General features: G+C 38.0%; 1 protein-coding gene across 2 annotated transcripts in view; it reads left to right on the top strand.

Moving 5' to 3' along the window:
• HS2ST1 (heparan sulfate 2-O-sulfotransferase 1) overlaps positions 1-24,868 on the top strand; it is an 89,429-nt gene that overhangs the window by 45,218 nt on the left and 19,343 nt on the right. The window contains exons 2-3 of one of the 2 annotated variants that reach the window (XM_087733374.1): positions 16,808-17,046; positions 19,310-19,396. In XM_087733374.1, coding sequence (XP_087589500.1) covers positions 16,808-17,046; positions 19,310-19,396 — 326 coding nt within the window. The remainder of the gene's footprint in view (positions 1-16,807; positions 17,047-19,309; positions 19,397-24,868) is intronic. The other variant, XM_087733373.1, reaches the window with a different exon arrangement.

A 24,868-nucleotide genomic window follows, 5' to 3' on the forward strand; every position in this document is an offset into this window, starting at 1 on the left:
TGTTCACTTGGAGTAATTAATAGTAAGGTCCTCTGTTATTTAAAACCTTTTGGAGGTCATCAGTGATCCTGAAGGTTGGTTTGTCTTTAAAACCATTAAAACAGAAGAGTCTATATGTCCCTTTGCTTGTATTGCATTTGTGCAGAAAGAGAAATGAGATAAAAGAAGCTGAATGTACGGAAAAATAACGTTAAAAGCTTTCATTGGTGACTCTAGGGAAAAAAAACCCAGAAAATTCAGTCTAAGTACAGACTAAAAATTTGTGCTACTATTGACTTACATGCTAAAGGAAACATTCAAGTAGTACTTAATGTGTTCTGAAGTTTTGATGAAATAATATTTTGGAGATTTGCTAGTTTTCAGGTAGCTTTATTTATCAATTTATCAGTTCAATATAAATCAGTCATCAGAGTTGTATTTCACAATAAACTGCAATCTATTTAATAATGTTATGCTAAGTATTTCAAGGAGTGACTCACACTTCACATATGTATGTAACCTCCCTTAGCCCCACGTTCCTCTTGGATGGCATGTTCAGCAACTGTTATTCTGACATTGGATTTTTACTATAACCTTTCTATAATGATCTCTGTATTGTGCTTTAATAGCATTAATATTTACTTTTTTTTTAAGTTCTGGCAATGAAGCGAAAGGTTCTGATTAAGTGTAATCCAAGACAAGACTGTATTTCAAAATAGTTGTAATGAATGCAACAGCTGATAATGATTTGCCCTTAAACTAAGGGAGCAGTTTATTTTTGTACTAAGTTGATGTTATACACCTTGGTCTTTGCAACTTGTGTAACTTTCATATCTGAATGAAATAAACAACGGGTTTGCTATTCTAGCCAAGACAGTTCATTACAGCTTATAATGGGAAAGTTTAATATTTCTGTGCCATGATCGTATAACCAGCTCTTCTGACAAGTCTGTGAAGCTCTGTAGAGCTTCACTGACTTCCACTGATGTTCAGCCAAAAGTAAGAATTAAAACCTCAGAAGTCTTAATTTTTAACTGTAACTGAAATACGTTTACATGTATGTTCTTTGGTGGGTAGTTAATTGGTTTTGATCCTATATTGTGTGCTTAAAGGTGAATACGTAGTCTTATTTGTGCCTATCTTATATGCAAGGGACTTGGAAAAAATATGGATTAAAAATAGGTTGCTGTGTCATAGACATTACATGGATTCCTCTGATTTATATTTTTTTTTCCCCAGTGATTTGATGTTGGCTAATGGATAATGTTGAGCATATTTCCCCCCCTTCTTTTTATATAAGTTTCTGACAGGAAATCTGTAGCTAAATATCACTTTATGATATCCATCTGTTCATGTATAATAGTGTTTTATAATGCAGTCCAGATTGCTGCCCCATAGAAATGTCCTATAGCAGGAGATAGGCTTTCAAGTGATTGTTGTACATACTAATTATTTTTTTTAATGAGTGCTTCATTTAATTTTGAAGTAACGCATTTTAAAGACAACTTCCTTGATGCAAAAATTTCCACTAATTAACTAAAATAGAGCCTCATTTTTCTAGTGCCAGTATTTTTTAAAAGAAACGTTTGAATAGTTGTACTACCATGGTAAAATAAGAAAAGAAAATGCATCCGTAGATTCAGAGGGAAAGAAAAAGTAGTCAGTAGAAACAGAAAACTGTTGCTGAAATGTTTCTTAGTAGCTAACTTTTGTAATCTCTGTGGTGTGTTTCCCAGCTAGTGAGGACTAGATTAAAGAGCATTTACGGTAACAGATATAATTTTAATTTTGACAACTCAGGTGATTTCCTCAAGTGTTAAGAGTAATTGATAAAACTGTTAAAACACCGGCTCTTGAAAGATGTATGTCAGCATATGTTTTAAAATGAAAGTTTCCATCCTTCACAGCTGAGAGGAAAGGCTTGGTAATGGGAACCAGGTGTATCCATATGGGGGGAAAACAAGAAGGCAAATTAAAAAAACTTACCTGTGTTATTCATGCTCTTCATCACATGTCAGTCTTGATTTTTGTACAGTTGACTGTAACTCATTGCAGGGGGGTTGGACTAGATGACCTTTAAAGGCCCCTTCCAACCCAAACTATTCTATGATTCTATGATAAATGGTAAATTATTGTTGCTTTTCTTTACAAGCTTTGCAATCAAGTCGCCTTTAAATATCTTTACTGCCTGGGAGTTTCCATCTTTCACATTTAATGATAATCTGAATAATAAAATTAACATGAAAATTGTTTTAATATTTATCAGCTTAGGGCTAACTTAGGGACAACTGTATTGCGTGTTAAATGAGCCAGGATGCTGTCTGGGACTTCCCAATTGGGCTGAAAGTGCCGCTGAGACGGAGAGCTGTGCTCCCCCTAGTGGGAATTAGCTTTATAATAGCCTAAATAATTACTATAAAGAGCGCTCACTTCCTAAAAGAAATGTGGTTTGTATCCATGTTGGATTTCCTTTCACCAAGGCAGTTTGTTGCAGACATTTTAATGGCATGAACATGAATTTTTGTGGGGTTTGCAGCTCAGTTGTTATCAATTCAAAAATGTTCTCTCTAGATAAGCTAACTGCCTATGGTTTGTTTCCTGTGGCTGTGTGCTTTGCACAGGGTGACTCTTTGCAGAGGAGGAGGTAGTAATCCATCTGAAGTTCAGAAGTTGGAAGTATTCATGTATGTAGTCATGAGGGAGTATGGATCTATCATTTTGTAAAATAAAAGCCATTGGATTCAACTGCTTTTTTTGATGAATATACTGAATGAGTTAGTATCTGGGCTGAAAGCAGGGATTGTTCTCAAATGCTTATATCCACAACAGATGTGCAGAGACAGCTAGTCTGACTCCCACAGCTCTGTTGGGCTAGACAGCGCCATTAAACTTCTGTCAATTACCCCATTGCCAGTCACATCACAGCAGCTTGCGACATCTTCCCTCTGATGTCAGGAGAGACGTCTGTTGTGTTCTGATACAGAGTCATGTTTTCCTCCTCGGAGAGAAGCAGCGTGAAACTCCTTTGCTTCAAAGATGTTGAGAGCCATGATTTAAAAACAAAAACAAAACCCCACAACACTTAAAACAACTTTTTCCCCCCTCTGAGCAGTTGGAAGGCACAAAAGCAGAACAGAGATGTGGCAGCTCAGCTTTTTTTATTCAACAGGAACCTGCTGTTTGGAAACGTTATATTTTGAAATAAACCTTGCTATGTACGTTTTGTAAATATAGTTTCCAGAAATTAAAATATTGCAAAAATCATACCTCAGTTGAAGAACAGGTTAAAAACAGTTTATGGGGCATGCTAAAATTACTGAAGTTCCAGGTATTTTTTAAGTGGCACATGTAAAGTCAAGTGAAATTTTTGCTACCTGTTGAATTTGCAGGCTCGTAACATTGACTACAGAGGGGAGCCTTTTCTACAGTCTCTGGAAAAAAAGGCTACTGTTTTAACCAAAGTATCATTGGGATAATTTGTCCACGTTTGGGAACATAGAGGGGAGGCCACTGGGACAGAATAACCTCTTTTGAATTTAACATAATTTTGCTGAAAAAAATAGATATACATATATACCGAAGTACAGCTCTGCATCTTGCTTGAGAGTTCTCTTATCTTCTCAGTTGGCCATAGGCTAGTAGTGCACAGAGATGTGAAGTTATGATCTATAATAATTTTTGTATAGAATTTTCTTTTGATAAAAAGTGACCCATTTTCTCATTGATATGGTGATATTTGAAACATAGTGAGAATTTTTACCCAGAGCCAATTTTAATCCTGCAAACTGATGTCAGCCCATGATATCCTCTCCTTCCTGAGAAGAGGATAGCATGGTATGAACTAGGTGTCAAAAGAGGTGTGAAAACATTTTGAGGTGGCTTATCAGAAACTAAGAGGAGTTACCTTTATCTGGGAATGTAAAAGTAATAAGACTTCAGAAGTGTTTTTAATATGAGCAAGGGAGGTATTTGTTTTCAACTTACATGCAGCCAAAGTCTTTCCTCGTTTTGAAGGATAGATTGTGTATTGAAAAAAAACAAACCAAAACAAAAAGCCCCCCAAAACCCATACTTGAATCAAAAGGCCAAGTGACTTTGCACTTTAAAAATGTGCAGCAGCAGCAGCAATGCAGCTTTTGTGTATGTCTTTAAAAAGTGTTTGCAGATGTCAGGATTTGGGAGAAGTGCAGTAGAAATGTGATTCTTGCTGTATCCTAACAGGTCATTAGAAGTCTAAACGATTCATGAGAAACCATGAGCAGAGGCGAATGACTATTAGCAGGGTGCGAGGAGTACATGAGAGTCTATAGGTATCTGAAAGGTTCAGAGTAAGAAGATGTGGCAGAAAACTGAAAGGTTTAAGGAGACATGAGATAATGCAATTGAAGGAGACTGATATGCAGATGCCATTCTGTAATGGGCATACCGTACTGCTAAATTATTTGTTACCTAACAGTATAAGTTTGTCTATTATTTATTTCTAAGTACCAGTTTACTGAACTCCTTGTGCGGGAGCTGTCATTCTTTTTACCCTACACAGCTTCTTGCCGTTTTAGAAGGGACGATGTTGTTGCATCCTTCAAGAAAAGTCCAGTGAAGAGAAAAGGGCTTGAAGAGATGAGGATAATCTTAAAACTTGACAAGAATTGTAGATGAGGTGGATGTAGAGCAGTGACTTTGAGGAGATGAAGGGTGGGAGTACACGCATTCTCACTATTACTTATACTGCAGCTTCCCTTGAACCATGTGGTACTATAAAGGACTCTTGCCCCTTGGCTTTTTCCCCTCTTTTCTGCCCAAACTTGTGTCTGAATTGTTCCTACCATGATATGATGTCTTTAGAGCTCTGTTGATACATAGGTAGTTCCCTCTCTAACCACTGCAGCTACATTTGCTGAGGATCGTGAATCAAAGTTCCTTGTATTTCGTTTTATTTTACTGTATTTTACTTTATTTTATTCCTTATGTAACAATGTTGCCAGAGAGCCTGTGTCATGGCAAAGAAGTCCTTTTCATGTTTTGCTCTGCTCACTCAATCTGAAGAATAACTTCAGCCTGTGACACGTTTGTGGAAGGTAATATGTCATCTCCCTGGAAACAGAGTTCACCAGTGGTATTTTTTGCTTTGAAGTATCCCAGATAAATAAGCTATTTATTACAAAAAAATTTATCAATTGGTATATCCTCCCACAAAAGTGTATAATAGTCCCACCCCCCACAGAGTAATGGCTTGGATTAAAATATCTTTCTGACTTAACATTGCAAAGAAATAACTTCCACTTCATACAGCAAAAAGGAAAGCTTGTGTGTTTTTCCACACATGCTTTATTTGAATTACCAACAGATATTTTTATATATATGTATATGTCCTTACATGGTTACAGCTTGTTAACATAAAAATGAACTTTTCAACCTTACTATTCATATACACAAAAACAGTAATTGAGACTAATGGAATTTGAGGATGATGACTTAATGCAACAGCAAGGCAAAATTAATTTGTACATATGGAAACCATCTGTGGTCACTGGAGACTTAAACCAAAAGCAACTCAGGAAATTTGGGGTTCATGTATGGAGATGTGAAGAACAGAGGGTACAAGCTTGTTTTAGGTGACTCTTCAGTAGCTTTAATACTGGCACAAAAAGGAAGTGTCGCGGCTCTACACCTTTTCTGGGGAAAGCTGAGCTGAGACTGATACCTGCATCTCTGGCAAGAGTGCATAATTCTCAACGTCACACGCCTTTCTTTGGGGATGTGGGCCATGAAGTTTCAACAAATCTTTGCTTCAAAACATAGTTTTAGAGCTGATACTCTTATCTTGGCTGACCATGTAATATATTCTTTAAAATCAAGTTAAAATATCTTAAGTGGATTGGTATTGACCGTTCAAAACACTTTCTGAATGACAGCAAAAGGATTATTCCCTTAGAGAGCTCCACAGGTTTCAGCCATATTAGAAATGGGTTAATGCTAGATTTTAGGCTATTGACTATTGTTGGAAGCAGATTACTTTGCTTGTATAAAATAAAATCTGACAATTTAAAGTCTTAATGTCTGCAGAAGATAATCTGACCAAATATGTGGGTGTTCCTGGTGGTTGGTTTGGCCTCCCCCCCGCCCCCCCCCCCCCCGACCAGTCAGCTCTTTATATACTACATCAAATACCAACAAAATAATACGTAAAGCTAAATTAACTTTCTCGTTGTTCCAGGGGCCTTCATAAAATGAATATTTTAATGAATGTGAAATACTAAAAGGAAAATCTTGATTCTTTTTTCTCTGGTCCTACCGGGGGGTATCTGTAGGAATTCTTTTTAACTTTTATTTCAGTGGCATTGCATTATCCAGCATAACTTTATGCAATTCTGACTTCTAGTAAGCTCGGTGATAATGTACCTTCTGATAGTGAATAATTATGGTATATTATAGTCAGGATGGATTGTTATAGATTGATGAATACAGATCTATTGTATCCCTTACTGCTGTGGGACCAAAAGTCTGAGCAAGGGGCTGGAGTTGTTTTTACTTTTTTGCAACAGCTACCTAAGATGCAGTGAGGGAATTGCTTGCCCTTATTGCCGTCTGGTCAAACTTTCATCAAATAGTCCTCCTTGATTTTGGGAGGAGAACAAAATATTTCTCATGCAGTTAGGAGAATTCTTTTTAATTAAAAAGCTTAATCCAATCCAAATCAGGATTAACACCCAGAGGCTTTCAGTGAGCAGCTGGCTCTGCTAACAGTGGGAAGTTTTTTGTACAAAACCACCTTCCAGCACACCTCACCAGTCCTAGACTGTTTCTGATTTTACCGAGGACAGGGAACTCTGTATTGCACTGACATGAAACTAGATAGAGATCGTTTGTGCAGTTTTGATTTTGCTAATCAATGGCTGCTGCAAAGAGTTTTTATAGTAGCGTTGTCGGTATGCAAGTGTATTTGGACTGAATATGACTGCCACCGTTTCTTACCATGGAGAGAATGAACGTGGAAGGTTTGCGTTAGCTGGCTAGTTGCGTCACAAGTGTTCTCTAATGCATGACTCAAGCTAATCCTGGGGATTTCATCTGGGCTTCAGTCATGAAAGTCCAACTGAACTTCCAGGGAGGGTACATGTTGCAAGGACTTGCAAGCTTTCCTCTGTAATATTCCCTCTACTGACTCCTTGAGTCCACTGGGCCACTGCTCCTTTTAATCCTCTGAAAGTCAGAGGGGAAGGGCGACATTTAAAGCAGGTGATTATTTTATTCAGAAAGGAACCGGGTTGATGCTGCATGCATTTGTTTTCCTAGTTCTGCCTGAGTATAGCTTGGACCCCCAGGTGTGAAGAGGTGTAGGATATAGCAAGAAGAGTTTTCCAGAGGTAGTTTAAAAACTATATAATTTAGCGTTCATTTTAGTTCTAGCATTTAATTAAAAAAGAGGTTTTCTTGTAATTTCATTTGCTTAAAATGGCTTTGAGGTTCCTGAAATGTAATTTTTGAGTGGTCTATGTGTTGTTAGAGCTTATCTTTATTCACCTTTATCTTTTTCATCTCCATCTCAGATGAGGTCTTTAGACTGCAAGCCTAAGATTGGAATAAAAGATAAGACAGTATTTTTTTATATATGTTGATATTTAAGCTACATGAGCTAGCAAATCTCCTGATTAACAATCTGCAGTTTTTTGGGAAAAATAAGACGTACTTTTGATTTATCAATAAAGCAACCAGGGTATAGAATTAAATTGAAGTTCTTAAATTGAAGCCAAGAGCAAGATAAATGGTTTCACAAAAAAACCAAAAAATATAATCAAGAGCTTATCTAGTCAGTATTTAAAAAATGTAATTAAAATTAATTCTGTTATGACTTAACAACAGTGGGGCTCATTCAGCATGCAGACTCATTTCTGTTTTTCAAAAGACTTTACACAAACTCCTATAACTATATTAAGGTTAGAAATCATGTTTATCACTGTAAATGCTTAGTCTGTACACAGCCAATGTTAATTAAGCAAATATCATGCTGTATCTGTGGTACTTCATAAAGTTATCATAAGCTTATTCTTGGTACTCTAACTTTCTAAGATTCCTGATTAAAGATTTAGCTCTTCTACCTTAACCATGTCAGCTGCCGTTCTGATCCAGAAGGTAATGCTGTTTGCCGTTTTCCTTTTTTTGGCTGCTAGACCAGCTGGCAATAGTTTGTTTACCAGATTAGTTAGTTTAGCCAAGGAATGTGAAGACAAGCTGGGGTATAAGTGTAATATGTTGGAAATAACAGTATATTTTACCAATTAGTTTTATTAAATGTGATGGTGACTTACTGTAATACAGCATTGTCCATACATATAGGTCTTCTATGATTTTAACAGACAGTTTAGTGATCCTTTCTGCTTTTATGCTAGCCAGTACCCTTTTAGAAAAAGTACATGATTGTATGTCTGGAGAAAGCTTGTATAAAATAACAAAACAGGCTCCAGGCTGCCTTACTAAATGGAGTCAGATGATCTGTATTGATCTTGCTTTCTTTCATTATTTGAATTGGATTTTGCTTGAAGGAGTGACATGCACATTTGTATAGTGGAACGCTTGTGACAACTGTATCCATGTATAAAACAGTTCCATTAACTTTTCTTGCTAACGCTGAAGACCTGCATTACAATATTAAGGCACTATAAATAAGAGCAAGCCCTGCTGTTACATACTCAGCTGTGGTTTATTATTTAGAGAACAAATCCCTGATTTGCGAGTATTTTTCATTGCCGTTATCATAGTCACAGTGCTTCATAACAGTTTACTGACAGTTTTGGGGTTCTGAAAAGCCACAAATCTTTTCCTTGTGTGATTACATCCTTCTCTTTACAGCTATCTGTTATTCAAGTTTCCTTGTCATAAAGAAACCTGAAATTGCAAGTGACTGGGAGGACAAAAAGATGAATGGTGTCTATTGTGTTTGCTCTCGTGCTAATTCATTAACTTGAATTCAACACTTGTGTCAAGCAAAACAGTTCAGTCTGAACTTGGAGAGTTTATGGAGCTGTTTGACACGTGCTTATTTTCAAGTCTTGCTACTACACCATGTTGCCTAAAATGTTTTGGTAAATTTTTATGTAACTTTGTAATTAGTGTTATTTGCAATATTCAGGAATCATAGTAGTGATGCTATAGTTAAAGCTGAAGATAGGTGTTTAGTATGCACCTTTTCTTTTCAAGCATTTACAAATTTTTAAAAATTTCATATTTGGTGGGATGAAACCTCCTTTTTTCTGTTTTATTGGATGTTATTACACAATGTCTGCTATAAGCCATATTTTTTTCTGGGAGTAACCATGCTTGTTGCGGTACCTAAGCTTTGATCTATCAATGCAATTCATCTGGTCTGTGACTTTTCATGGGTTTTTGTTTAGTTTTGCCCTTCCTGGGGCAACTTGAGATGTAGGCCCTTACCTGTCCTATGTACCGTGTAACTAAAACACAGACTGACTTTATAGTACATGCATGATATGTCTGGTCTTGTTTCAAAAAAGGGCCACAACATAGTCTTTCATTAAAACGTTCTGCCCAACAGAATGCTGGAAGAAAAATGTGTAAGGCTGTATGTTAATTGTAGTTTAAAAACAAACAAACAAACAAACGATAAAAAAGGACATACTTGGTCAGAGCTTAATCTTTAAATATTCTCTTCCTTACAAATGCAGTCAATCAACTAAAAAATTTTGCAGAAGAATGAGAAATGCAGGCTCTGATGTTAAAACCAGCTTGGATGTACATGTGGGGTAGTGATTTTACTGTTGGGTAAACATTTTTATTTTTTAGTTTAATATCAAACGCTTAATAATGTTACACACTAATCAATATGCTTCTACTTATGTGTTCAAAATAAAGCCCTGGCAAAAATGCTATCTTGAAATTAAATGACGAGCATCAAATGCTAATGAAACTGTAGCAGGTTTTTCAGCATCACTACTTCTAATTTTCAGACAGCAGTTGCATTAGATTTTAGTTAACGATCTCAGTGCCTAGCTGGAGGTGCCTACTTGCTGGTCCGTGTTGGGTATTTTTGGGGGGTTATTTGTGCTTTTAACTAGTTCCGATGTGCATTTGTTGAAGTTTGAAAACAATTCTCTTCTGCCTGGACTGTTCTTTGTCCTTCTGTTCTGAAAATACATTAACCACTATGAAAGAAAATGTTTTGACAATGTTAGTGAGTTTTAATTGTTCACTTAACTACAGGTTTTTATTACAGAAGATCTTTTATACCTGTTTCTTTCCATGCCTTACTGGAAAAAAACAAGCTCGAATGAAATTTCTAAAATTATTCATTAGAATCTCTTGGCACTAAGGCAACTGAACTTTTAGAAGGGGAAGAAAAAAGATGTTGTTTTTTTTTTTTTTTGATTGAAAAATCTTAAAATAACTTTTCTGGTATTATTTAAAGTTTTGTGCCCTGTTTCCGTCCTTGTATGTGCTTTGCACATGATCTTCACTTGCTGTAGTTCAGAACGGGGCTCAGAGCACATATGTGCTGAGACTGTCCTGGAATTTGAGGACTTTTTAAAGGTAAACATTAAATTAAAGGTTTTAGTAGATATTTCATAGGCTGATTAAAGATAGCTAGGTTTGCAAATGAGACCAACAGTCTCTTTTGTCTAAAATGCAAATAGCTAAAATATCTTAAGCATTAAGACGTTTTTAATTAGGTAAGTTGTTCTAAGCTGCACAGATAAATATCTAAGAAAAGAAGAAAGTGAAAATGCACGAGTTATTCTGTTTTAACTAGAATAAATTATGGCTATTGCATATGGCATTAGCAGTGATTTTTACAAGTGTGGGTCCCGGAATGGTATCTTTGTTAACCAAAATTTATGAAGAAGTGAAGTGATTGGCAGTAGTGTGTGTGGGCCAGGAACGCAGTAGGACCGTGTAGCCTCTGTCTAAGGGCAGTGGTCTGCTGCTTGGGTACCCATGTTCTCGCTAGTGTCAGGTTTCACTGGTGACTGAAAAAACGTAACCAAAATTGCAGTTTTGTTTCTTAGCAATCCTTTTATTGTTTTTCTTAGTAAAAATTTGGTAAGACGGGGGTAAGTGTGCTGGTGTTGTGTTGCTTCACACTTAAGTTGTGTTTGCTTTACCAGTGGGATGTCACTCAGCTACGATATGCAGAGGCACTTTGCAAGACTGGCAGTTTGTACTTCTATCAAATAGCAAGCGTTTTGCTTTCCTCGTTTCTTAATGTTGATTGTAATATCTATATTTACCTCTGCTAATGGGGATCAAAATAGTTAATTATGGTTTTAAGGATGGTCACTTAGAGATGGTTGTAAGGAGTCACACCTGAGAGAATCTGAAGTCCCCCGGACCAGTTGTCAGGACTGGCCGTAGTTACTGGAGCCAGAAGAGTTTGCTGCACTTTGCTGACACCGCCCCACACACAATGACTCACCCAGAATTGCCTTTGAAAGCAGTAAATGTTCATTAACCAGCAGTAAAGAGACAGCAGGCTTTATGGAATATTTTTACAGAGGAAAAGAAAGTAGGAGAAACCAAAGGCTTGCCCAAAATACACCTTGGTCTTTAAGACGTGAAGTTGCTAAAGAACCAGCGTAGTAGTTCTGCTGTTAGTAAGACTTAAAACTAGAGCAGGATAGAGTTGTTATTCTTAAAGGTCTTTGAAAGAGTTTGTGTGTTGATAGTGATACCTTGAACAAATTTAACTTCAGGTGTTTTTTATTAATTCAATCTATACTTTTTCCTGCAGTTTTAATTGGTATAGTGACACAAATCCTCCATGGCCATAAATTGTCATAGCATCATTGATTCTTTCTCTCCTCCTCTCCATCACCGAAGTATTGATATCCACATACAGTAGCACTGCTCTGGTTTATAAGTAGTACGCTGCTAAACAGCTCCCAGAGGAGGCTGCATTTCAGTGAAGGATGAAGGCTACATGTATATGGTGGGTGTATATAATTTTAAAATGAATCAGGACATTAACTTTGCTACATAATTACGGTTCTTTTTTAATCTGCTGTTCAGTTTTCATTCTTCATCAGAGGAGACTGGAATCAGTAGTGAGTAGGTTTTAAGTCCTGCTCCGGTTCAGTATTTAGGCCAATCGTGTTTAATGCAGCTTTTGGGCAGGGAAACAGCTTGAGAGCTGCTCGGTGCCTCAGGCTACCAGCTGCTTGCCTAATTGGCCTGGGAGCACAGTGGAAAGAAAGCTGAGACACCAAGTCACCTGGCTTCAATATTGTTCCCAACTGGAAGAAACCTGCTTATTGGTTTGAAGTGGCATCCATTGTCGCAGATATACAGCAACTGTATGCTCAGGGCTGGTGCTATCAATACTAGCTGTCCAGTTTCTTCGCATCACGTCAGTGTGAGTAAAGTTTGAATTGACATCTTTTTCTTCTGTTGGGCAACACTTGAGGGCTGCTGAGCTAAAATTTAAGACTGAGCCTTTTCTCATCTGAGTGGGAGGTTTCACAAGGAAGCATGGAAGGCACATAAGACATATTGAAGAGAGAGTCTAAATAGTATCCATAGATGCATACAGAAGGAAAGTAGACGGAGAGGACAGAGCATAGTCTGGGGAAGTGGGGCAGTATGCTCTGAATTATTCTTCCAGATGCTCAGTGAACTTGACTTTGACAGTCAGTGGGGCTCAAAATGTATCCTTTATCAAGAGTGGTAAGTGCTAAGCTATAGGCAAAAGAAGAGTTTCTGGTTTTGGTAGATTTTCTTGTTAAGAAATCCCAGGAGGTTCTTGTGCTTCTGTGAAAAATGTAAAGAATTTGAAATATTTGGTTTTGTTAACCTTTAAGTTGTTAAAATCCATGCCCACTCTATTTTGTTTCGGAAGGTAATATTTTGTATGCAGTTAACACTCAGATTTGAAGTAAATGCTAATAAACTTTTTTTTTTAAGACATTCATCTGTTTGAATGTGCAAGGAATGTAGACAAATAACTGCTTATGATCACAGTTATTTGTTTCTATAATTATTGTTCAGTTGGGTGATTTGTTTCTGTAATTATGTAAATATTGTTCAGTTGGGTTTTCAAATATTTTTATAGGTATGTACGTGTCTAGTGCGTCTTCACAGGTGATTTTATTAGTTGAGACCCTAATAAAATAGGGCTAAGCAATCAAACTTGGTCTGTCCTTTTCTCTCCAAGTTGATAAACTGCTTTGACTTGAAAGGGCAGCGATCTTGAAGATAAATAATTTCAAATTTTTCCATAATCAAGTGGTGGCATACAGATCTGCTATCAGTAGTTCTCCTGAAGGAGAAGACATAACTTGCCCATTATATGTTATTTTCTGGTATACCAGACATGGGTTTTTGCTGCAAGAGGATGGCTCAAGAAATATAAGTCATGGGAAGGATGCTGGCAGTTACAGAAATGGGATAAAGGAGGATTGCAAAGAACACGTAACAAATGGATGAGAAAATAAGCTTGTTCTGTTATTTACAAAACAACTACTTCTGCCAACCGAGGACTTTCTGCAAATAATTCATCTGCTGGTAAATAACCGCTGTAGCAACCTTTATTATGCTGATCATATATGGTACTGCCTGAGTGCAAACTGTCCTTGCAGTTGATGAAAGTTTGCACATAGGACAACTGCAGATGACAAAACAGCATTTTTCCCAACTGTAAAGTAATTATATTATTCATTACAGTGAATGTAAGCAGGAAGTAATAAAAAAGTGTGAGACAGAATATTTTATGCCTTAAAATTATCACGTATTATATTACTGTGAAAAACTGTCTTGTATTCAAAGTACCACTTACTTAAATGCTACTTGTTTTTTTAAATTGATTTAGTTAATTAGAGTAAAACTTAGTGTGGACAGTCTTAACCCAGACATTTGGCTCTTAATAATTATGCCTAGATGTTTCTCTTACAAAATCAAGTTTAAATAGAATGTAATGAAAGCAACGAGACTGTAGGTCATCGCTTTGTCCACAGGATCTCTGATAGGAAAAAAAAAAAATGACCTAATCTGATTTTTTTTTTAATTGATTTCAGTGAAACCAATCCAACCTTACATAGACAAGTTCTCATAATCAAAGTTAAAATTGCAGGGCTGTCACCTACGAAAAGACTTTTGTTGACAAAATATACTTAATAAATACCTAGCATCTTCTTCCTCCCTATCTTCCACATGTAAAAAGTTATTAAAGCATACGTTGCATTTTCTACTGTACTTCTAAAAACATATAAGCAATGTTCATTTTTCAACCATTACAGGACTTTTACTTCCAGAATGATTTAAATTTTACAGAAGAGCAAATGAAGTAGTTAATCAAATGCTCATCAGCTCCTCAAATTCTCTGACTCCTGATTAACATAGTTATCCCAAAGACTAGTCAGAGTTGCATGTTGCCATTACAGGACCTCTTCCCCCTCCCCCAGTAAATAAATAAATAAATAAAATTCATACGGATCAGATCACGTGTCATTTAACAGTTAAACTGAATTTTCAAAAAGTAACAAAAAAGCTTCCTGACTTCACAGGAAAAATTAAAAACTGTTCATGACTGGAAAAAAATGTGCGTTTTTACAAAACTTGCAGTTTTCCTCGTTGTCCTATTAATAGACTACAATGAACTAGGCCATAAGGATGGCTGACCAGGGTAGACGCTTCCAGGTGCTTCATCTGCTTCTCACTAGCTTTAGCTTCCTTTGCACTTCAGCCGTTTATATCCTGCACTTCATCCCAGCTTTTGTTTTTTAACTATTGCAGTTATTTCAAAAAGGTGATTTCAGTTCTTCATCATAAAGATCAGTTTTCATTTTAATTTGAAGTTTAAAGCCTCCGTATTCTTTGATAATGCAACTGTCTGTGTACTTCATACTTGTGAAGCTTCTCCTCCTTGCATGCGTTCTCTCACTGTAAAAAGTTGAAGGTGATTGTATGCAATAGCCTTTCTGCTAATTGCATCTAATCATACATCTTTTATATCTTATGCATAGCCTTTAAAGTGCACTTGTCACGTTAATTCTTGGATCATCATGGTTTCAAATACCTCATTAGAGGAACACTTTTCATCACTCTTCTTGCAAATCATGCCTGTTTCTCACAAATGTTTACTTCTTACATGTAAAAGGGGAGGCTTCCCTCCACAGCAGCCAGCCTCATCAGCCCTGGAGTTCTGTACAGTTACGATTCAAATTTAGCTGAGATCTGCTACTCTGGTGTAGAAAATACAAAATAAATTTGTTTCATTTCAGCCTCTCTAGGTGGTATTCAGTATCCACGTAGCCTTGGGCAGCCATGTGGTTAACTATGTCCCCTACCAAATGCTAAATGCTTCCTCTAATCTGTTACTGGCAGGAAGGAGAGAGTTGCCAGTGCCTTTTTGTTGTAGCCATCTCTAGATAGATGAAACCTGAGTCTGTTGCCTCATCTCTTTCCAAAATAGGACGTTTGCCAGCAGTGATGGGAGAGGTAGCAAATGAGAAAGGAAGGAGCAAAAACTGTGACTGATGTAGTGGGGAGCAACAGATGTCATGTGGAAAATTGAGATATACTCAATAAGCATTTTCTACAAACATTTTCATACTGATGTAACTTAGTTATGGGGTGTGAGATACGAGCATATGAGAGAGTGAGTGCATTTAGGCTTTGAAGCATTTCAGACAGATGGAAGTTTGTGGTTGAAGACAATTTATGTGGAATTACAGGCTAGTGGTGTTCACAGCTTAATGATTCTGCTTTAAAAGTGATTTTATGTTACAATTAAAGAGACACGGTGAAAGAGAATAGAAGGAGCTGGGTTACAGGAAGCAAGGGAAGTAAAGGCCAAGAGCTGCTGCTGTTAAAAGCGCGTCATCCAGAAAGAGCTATACCCTGTGTAAGAAGATAATACAGAGAGTTACAGGTTGCTCTTGTATACCAACTTCAGCTTGAACTGCTGGCCAACGCAGATTTCTGTGAATACATTATTAAAGGCAGTATCACAATAAATGAATTGGAAAAGATGCTTTGACATCTGTATTACAAATCGTATTAAAGTATATACTTATATAGAACAGAACAAAGCTGTGTCTGAATCAGCACAAAGTATTTGATATTCAGCAGTAGCAAAAAAAAAAAAAAAAAAAAAAAGTAATACTGTGGTTTTTATTTTCCAAATAGGCTTTTAGCACTTGAAGCAGAGTTCAATTACCCAGAGTATTGCCCTTTGTATAAAAGGGAAAAACGATTTATTTGCAATATACTCACCTTGCCAAAATGTCTTGTTCATAGCTTGCTTTTCCATGTTTCTTTCTTTTATGATGTATTTGATGTATTTCAGTTCTCAGAGATCACTCTTCACCTTAATGTTAACTGTTTCGTAAGCACCTCTTGCTTCTGTTCTTGTTAAAGTTGAAATTAATAAATCTAATTGAATTTTTGCAGACACATTTATTGTAATGCTTTACACTTGGGCTTGTATCAGTTGAAATAACAAAACAATAGTTTCATCTGAATTCCAGTGCCTCTGCACAGTTAATTGACTAAATCTCTAGAGTTAGTATTGCTACTGTTTTCGGAAAATTCATATTCTCCAAATTGCATGAGTTATTCCTTTTATTATAATTTTAAAATAGTTGTTCTATAGAAATTATTTGGGATATTTTGGGGATGTCACCATTTTGATAGCACTCTATAGACATTTTTCTTTAGAGACAATGGCTTTCAGTAACATTAGCATGTGTCATAGAATACAGTATGTGTTCCCTAAGTATATTGTATTCTGGTCTTCGTGTTCTGTGTCAGACTAACAGACTAAGTGTGAACTTCAAAATTGGTGGTATTTACATCAAGATTTTGTATTTGTCATCCTTAACAGAAAGGGCTATTGCAAGACATGAAGTCAGAGAAATAGAACAACGTCATACAGTAGATGGCCCTCGACAAGATGTGACAGTGGATGAAGAAGATGATGTGGTGATTATTTACAACAGAGTACCTAAGACTGCCAGCACATCCTTCACAAATATTGCCTATGATCTTTGTGCGAAGAACAAATACCATGTTCTACATATCAATACAACCAAAAATAATCCTGTTATGTCTCTGCAAGATCAGGTAAGCTGCTGCATTTGGGATGCCTTTATTAAACAAGGGGAAAGTATAGAAAACTTCTTGCTATTGCAAACTTATATGGTCTGATGAAATTGGCTTTTATGTCACATTTTCCAATATAAATGAATTCTAACGTGTTTATATTTTCTTTGTAGAGAATTCGTATTATTTATTAAATAATAGGTTTACGTTTTTGCTGGGCTACTGCAGGTGGTAAGTATCTGTTTATCAGACAAAAACAAAGCTAAAAAGGGATACAGCTAGGGCAGAAATTACCTTTGTTGTTACAACTGTAAAAGATGATTGTATTGTCAACTGTCTCCCTTTTGGCTGTGCAATAATATTTGCCTGTCATCTCCATCTGCAGTGAATGCAGTCTTATGTGCTTTCCTCTCTGAGTAGTGCAGGCACTGTGCCATGCTGTCAGGGCTATACCTCTGTCTTTTGTACTAGGTCTGCTCAGGTCTCACAGGTAGAAAGAAGTGGTTGCAAATAGCTTGCACTCCAGAGGATGGGTCACTTTGCACCCACTTAAAGCTGTCGCTAAAATCAGTGTAGTCCCAGGGTAGAAGCGATCGTGGCTACCACTACATTAGATGATGAGTATTAAAAAAAGATGATGGAGGATAAATGCTCTGTTTTTCCTGGAGTGAGGTGCGGTGAGGGAGTTAAATTTTTTGTTTGACTTTTTAAAATATTTCTTTGCTCTTTGTGGGCGCACATGCAAGGAACCGAGGTCAGAGGTCTGAAATGTCACTGTGTCATCATCCCTGTCTGTAAACAAATGTTTCCAAACTCTCAGGTATGTACTACCAGTTGTATGCTGATCATCTTAAGTTGATATGCAGTAGAGGCAGGAGCTGTTCTGCATTGCAGCATGACAGCGCTGAGGCTTCCGGCTCCTTTAAGTGCATGCCGACAGGCAGAAGCAGCTCAGCACAGCTGCTGGAGTGGGACAAAGGGAAGCAGATGGTAACGGGCCCTGCACTTTCAGTTCTGTATGTGGGAGAAAGATTGAGGTAGGGATCTCAGTGCAGGGGACATAGAGTGTTCTTGGGGTGGGACTGGGAACCTGTTTTGTAATAGTGGGCTTGTGTTGCTGTTGGCTTTTTGCTGTTGTGAAATCTTTTCCTAAACTTGAAGGTGATATTGTCATACATGATTACTGAGATTACTAAGAGTAAATCTGGTAGCTACCCCTATTTTCCTATCCACTGCGCAGAACAAGTACTAAAGACCTATGCACCAACAGCAGAGTGATTTTGCAAAAGAATTAACAAGCCTATATTTTTTTTAATTAAAAATCCTGCTCAAATCAGTCATACTTAGTGCTGCACTTCCAAACACGCATTCTGTTTCTGTCAAGGTGTCTCTTTGAATTGTAGTGGTCTGTCCTGAAGGATAGGAGAGCTAGTCATTGATGGTATAAATTAAACATAGGCAACCTTGCCATAAATTACTACTTTTGCTTGAATTTCATTCAAATAAAATTTGTTCTTTATTGGCTTAGTTTTGCCTAAGAGAACCTCTCCTCCTCACCTTCCCTCAAATAATTAGCTACTGAAAATGAAAATCCATCAATGCTGGGCACGTATACAATACTAGCAGTCCTACATTGATGTGATCCTATGCTATTGTCCCGGGTGGTAACTTATGTTGTTTAATTACACAATTGATACTCCTCTTCTCTAGTGGCCATTAACTGGGAGATGGTGACAATGAAAAACTTTATATATTGCACAGGTGTTCAAAGAAGAAGAAATAATTAATCTTTAGCATATCAAGATAGTAACTTGCCATTGCAAGTCATATGACGTAATTCTGGAGATGGTGAGAGTGCTGAGTAGTAGCTGATGTAGGTTTACTCTTTGTGGGCTTGGATGTGCCTGAAATATTCACATGCCACCTTCATCAGTGTAGCTGACTTGAGTGCATTAGGTGTATATGCACCAGTAGTAAAATACATAAATACATCATAGACAGAATTGTTTTATCAGTGATACTGTTTACTAAAACAAATCTCCCTAAGCAAGGTGAAGATTGTCTTGGGCCTGGCATAAATGTGTAAGCCCTCTGTTATGCACTCTCTGCTGTACTTTTTCCAAACTATTCTGATTCTGTAACAGATTTTAAGTTCTCTGCCCATATGTGAAACCTTTACTTCTTGAATGCAATCTCAAAAAAAGCCTATTTAAAGTCCACGCCAGGTATAATCTGTGTCTGATTTGAGATAATCCGGTAAAAGTCCTTAACACATCCATTTTAGTTTCAGATGGAACTTGTCCCCACAGCCCTCCTTTCTTTTGCAGCTTCTCTGACAGCAGGATCCTGGGAACTGCCCTTCTTTGCACAGGTTGGGCCTTTTCTTTGCAGCAAGCTGAGTGCCATGTTGCCCATGTTGCATTTCTGACCTGTGTGGTCTGTAACAAAACCACTTGCTTTCATTAAATCAGAGTAGCTGTTTGGTTGGGTTTTATTTGTTGCTTGCATGTTTCAGTACTGATACTTTTTGTCCATACCAGTATGCCTGTGTTATGGCTAGTTGGATGGCATACCAGCCACACAAACTTTAGCTTTTTTGTTACATGGTGAAATTGTCATCTAAAATATTTAAAACTAAACTACTGTTCTACCTTGCAGCATGTGTTCTTGATATATTATTAGAAAAGGGGGTATGAGAACATGTTCTCTGTACTGTTGTGAACATAGAAAAGCCACGGCACAATTATCCAGCATTTCACTACCTCGGCTTGCTGTTTTCTGTTCCTTGTTCTTTTTTCTCCTGCAGTTTCTCTCTCCTTTTTTCTCAAAAAAGCAACCTGAAAATATATAATCTTGCTTCCAAATGTATTCTGAAACAGTGGCCTCTCAGAGGATAACATACTCTTACTGACTTTAGTAGTACTTATTTCCTCTGCTGGTGAAGATTTCAATGGCTGTCAGAAGTGGAACAAGTAAAAGGTTGCAGCGACTCTGTTAGAAGTGGAAGTAGTGTCATATGCCTCTGAACATTTAATAATTTTTCTCTTGGAGTTAGATGGCCTAGTGAGTACTAGTGTCCACTGCTGTACATGTGCCAATTGTATTTTCCCTTCTGAGAAAGAAGTGTTCAGGCCAGGAGGGTATCCTGGCTGTTCATGGCTGAACTGGTGAACTGTTGTCTTTTCACCATCTCACAAAATTGCTTCTCAGCTCCCCTTGCCTTGAGCTTGCTTGTGGTTTCTTACGTCATGCAGCCAAACGTGTGCTGCTAGCCTGTTATCAGCGTTCCTGACCCTCTGATTTAGAGCTAACTGTAAGTTATTAGCATGTATGACAATTTGGATAGCTAAGCTACCAGTGCCTTCCTGCAGAGGATTCTGATTCAGTCATCCCATCACGCTTGGGGAAACTGTGTTGGTCTTCAATCTTGCTTGAGAGCCCTTTTTTTGTAGTTCAAATGGAAGATCCCCATGTGTCTTTACCAGGCTGGGCTTGTGATATTCATCCCTCCAGTTATTTGTAATTTTAAGTCAGTTATTCAACAATTAACAAACAAAACTAGAATATAATGATGTGAACAGCTGGGGCTTTTTTGGTATCCAGTAGTCCATGTGATACCAGGCTACAGGCTGGTGACCATACCACCTTTTGGGGGCAGAAAGTGTGTATGTGTGTGTTCAGACTGTAGAGAAGAGGGATTGATGGAAGCAGTTAGTGGACAGAGATGACAGCTTACAACATCACTTTGGTTTGCATGCACAGATTTCTCAGGGCTTTTTGCTTAGACCAAGTATGCTGGCTTTTGGTTTGGTTTTTTGGTTTTTTGGTGTTTGGTGTGTGTGGTTTTGTTGTTTTTTGGGGTTTTTTTTTTTTGTTTTTTTTTTTCCTTTTGGCTCACTGGGACTTGTTTTAAATTCTTATCGTCCTAGAAACTGAATGTATTTAACTTACCTTTCAGGACATCTTACGCCCCCAGAGTACGTTTGATCTGGCTTTTTAATTCAGTGAAGCTCAGCTGATTTCTCACTTACTAGAGGCTGTGAAGCAACTTTGTAGTTGATTATATAAAAGCACTATGAAACAACTTCACAGGAATTCCATTCACGTCTATCTGAACTTTTAAAGTAACCTCAAATTTTATTCAGTTGGGTTCAGATGGAGAAGCTTTCTCAGTCTCTTGAAAGCTCCAGTATTTGCTAAGCCCTGAAAAGAAAGGTAAAATTGGTCATATTTAACAGTATGAAGCAGCAAGCATTATTCATCTGCCCTAAAATGTGTGAATCCAGACTCATTAGGCTATCTGTGACCTGGAACAATTCTGATTTTTGGAATGCGGCAAACTAGGGGCGGGAGGGGATAATCTCTTGCCTGCAGGCTAGTTACAGGTGTTAAAAACTTTAAATTCTCAGGGGCACAGCATGTTGCTGGTCCATCTTAAGGCAGATGTAAATGTCACAGCTGTCTTACAAAACCTTCCTAGCCTTCTTTTAGGTTGCCTGGCATTAAAGTTATTAAAAGGCTAGAACATCCATCCTATGTTCATAAAAATTATTTCCTTAGCAGACAATGACATTGTAGGACAAAGACAATAAAGGATTTTTTTTAACTATTACTGGAACATCTAAGGTTTGATGCCAGATGGTGGCATGGGGATCTAGGACAGAACTGACCCTTGGGATTTTGCACTTAACATTTCCGTGTGTCTAGTCCTAGTCTATTAGAAACTGAAATCCAGCTGGTGCATCAGAAAGCTTATCTGATGGAAACGTAACTGAAATGTACACTTTCATATGCGTGCTACACTACACAATAGATAGCATAACTTGTTTACTTGTGGAGTTGTATCAACCAACTGTGACATTTTGAGGTTTGGGAATGAGGAAAGGGAGGATAAGATATACTTTGCATTTAGGGAACTTCTTTCCCAGGTATAGAAATATTCATAGCTGAGGGTCTCCACTGAAAATATTTTATCATTGATCTTTGAAAGGTACAGTCAATGAAAGTGTGGTTTGTTTCATAGAATCATAGAATCATTTAGGTTGGAAAAGACCTTTAAGATCATCAAGTCCAACCATTAACCTAGCGCTGCCAAGTCCACCACTAAACCATGTCCCTAAGCAGCACAGCTACCCATCTTTTAAATACCTCCAGGGATGGGGACTCAACCACTTCCCTGGGCAGCCTGTTCCAGGGCCTGACTACCCTTTTGGTGAAGAAATTTTTCCTAATATCCAATCTAAACCTCCCCTGGTGCAACTTGAGGCCATTTCCTCTTGTGCTATCGCTTGTTACTTGGGAGAAGAGACCGACCCCCACCTGGCTACAGCCTCCTTTCAGGTAGTTGGAGAGAGCAATAAGGTCTCCCCTCAGCCTCCTTTTCTGCAGACTAAACAGCCCCAGTTTCCTCAGCTGCTCCTCATAAGACTTGTGCTCTAGACCTTTCACCAGCCTTGTTGCCCTCCTCTGGACACACTCCAGCACCTCGATGTCCTTCTTGTAGTGAGGGGCCCAAAACTGAACACAGCACTCGAGGTGCAGCCTCCCCAGTGCCAGGTACAGGGGAATGCCCTAGTCCTGCTGGGCACACTACTTGTGATACAAGCCAGGATGCTACTGGCCTTCTTGGCCACCTGAGCACACTGCTGCCTCATATTCAGCTGGCTGTTGACCAATACCCCCAGGCCCTTTCCTGACAGGCAGCTCTCCAGCCACTCTTCCCCAAGCCTGTAGCGTTGCATGGGGTGGTTGTGACGCAAGTGCAGGACCCAACACTGAGCCTTGTTGAACCTTATACAGTTAGCCTCAGACCATCAATCCACCCTGTCCAGATCCTTATGCAGAGCCTTCCTACCCTCCAGCAGATCAACACTCCCGCCCAACTTGGTGTCGTCTGCAACCTTACTGAGGGTGCACTTGATCCCCTCATCCAGATTGTTGATAAAGATATTAAACAGAAGTGGCCCAAATACTGAGCCCTGGGGAACACCACTGGTGACTGGCCGCCCACTGGATTTAACTCCATTCACCACCACTCTTTGGGCCCGGCCATCCAGCCAGTTTCTTACCCAGTGAAGAGTATGCTCATCCAAGCCATGAGCAGCCAGTTTCACCAGGAGAATGCTGTGGGAAACCTTGTCAAAGGCTTTCCTAAAGTTTAGGGAGGCAATATCCACAGCCTTTCCCTCATCCGCTAAGCGGGTCACCTTGTCATAGAAGGAGATCAGGTGAGTCAAACAGGACCTGCCTTTCATAATCCATGCTGGCTGGGCCCCATCCCCTGCTTGTCCCGTATGTGCTGTGTGATGGCACTCAAGATGATCTGCTCCATAACCTTCCCCGGCACTGAGGTCAGGCTGACAGGCCTCTAGTTCCCCAGATCCTCCTTCTGGCCCTTCTTGTAGGTGGGCGTCACATTTGCTAACCTTGTAGCAGAGGCAGTAACGGTAGTTCAACTGGATTCAAAGTCTCATAGATACGTTATCAGTTTGTGCTGTGGACAAAACCAGGCAGAAAGCCAATGCAGTTTATGAAACACCATTGTCTAACATTGTGCAGTGCTTTTCAGCTAGATTTGCTACAATTTTCATATATGGTTTAAATTGTGAAATGCCACAGACTGTGAAACTTGTACACTGAAAAAATAAATGCCTGTTATTGAAAAGTAATATAAATTTCTTTTCCCTGAGAGTCCAAGAGTCAGTGTTTGAAGAAATAACTAAAGGTTATCAACCTCTTGAATCCTAGATAGTGAGTTTTGCACATTTGAAGAAACAGCAGCAGGCCAGTCTTGCCTCTTAAAATCCTCAGTTGGTTGGTTATAATAAATATCATGTTTCAGGACACTTTTAATCTGTTAGACCTTACAGAATGTTAGTGTGTTGTCTTGAGCTCTCAAACTTTCCTTTTTTGACTCTCTTGTCTCACCTCAATATCTTCGTGGTTATCTATGTCACTGTCTAACAGAAAAGACATTGTAGATGTGTGCTGAATGCTGTCTTCTAATTCTCAGCTTCAGAAATGGCATATCATTGTCAGACAGCTCAGGCAGTACAAATTTATCATCTTTTCTTTATTATCCAATTCACTAGTTTTGAAATAACTTTCAAAGTTAAATGCTTTGATGTTAAAATATTCTGTTCATCTAATAAAGCTAAGCTATATCAGTATTTGCATGTCCCACTTAATTTGATCATACTTTCTGGTTTGGGGCATCTATCTTATTTTGTTTTTATCTTTGAAATATAAAGCTATTCCTATTTTTGTGAAGTTTGCTGATAACTGTTTTACCAGCCCTTGTTTAAGGGCTACTTCATGCTTTAACATGGAATTTTTCACTGAAATGTTAGGCTTAAGGTAACTATTCAAAATGGTAAACTATAGATCTAATTTACACTATATACATTTATAAAATTTCTGGATTACTCATGCATTGCATTTTTGGGATGGGGGAGCAAATGAACCATCAGATTTGTTTCTTATGTCCCAGTAAAATAGGTCTAAGACATGCTTGTAAATCTGGTACACTTCAGTTGAGGGACTAAATCAGACAATTCCATCAAAGGTGTACTTGCATTTCTACTTATTGCTGAGGGAATTCCACATTCCTTTCAAATTAGAAATAAAATGGACTGACAAAAATTTAAATGTTTGTCTTGCTAATGTTTTTGTGGTAGCTTTCCTTGAATTGCCCTTCTGATTGCTGTATTCTGCTTTTGTTTAGTTTTTGATCATTAAATTGTGATGATCTAAAATGAGTCATCTGTATGCTTGCAGAAAAGTCTATTTTAGCTGGCACAAATTCTTTGGTAATATTCAAAATAGACTTTTTTCCTAATGCATT

This window comes from Nipponia nippon, unplaced genomic scaffold (assembly GCF_047370975.1).
Source record: "Nipponia nippon isolate SJK-2023a ecotype South Korea unplaced genomic scaffold, ASM4737097v1 scaffold_5, whole genome shotgun sequence".
NCBI lineage: Eukaryota > Metazoa > Chordata > Aves > Pelecaniformes > Threskiornithidae > Nipponia > Nipponia nippon.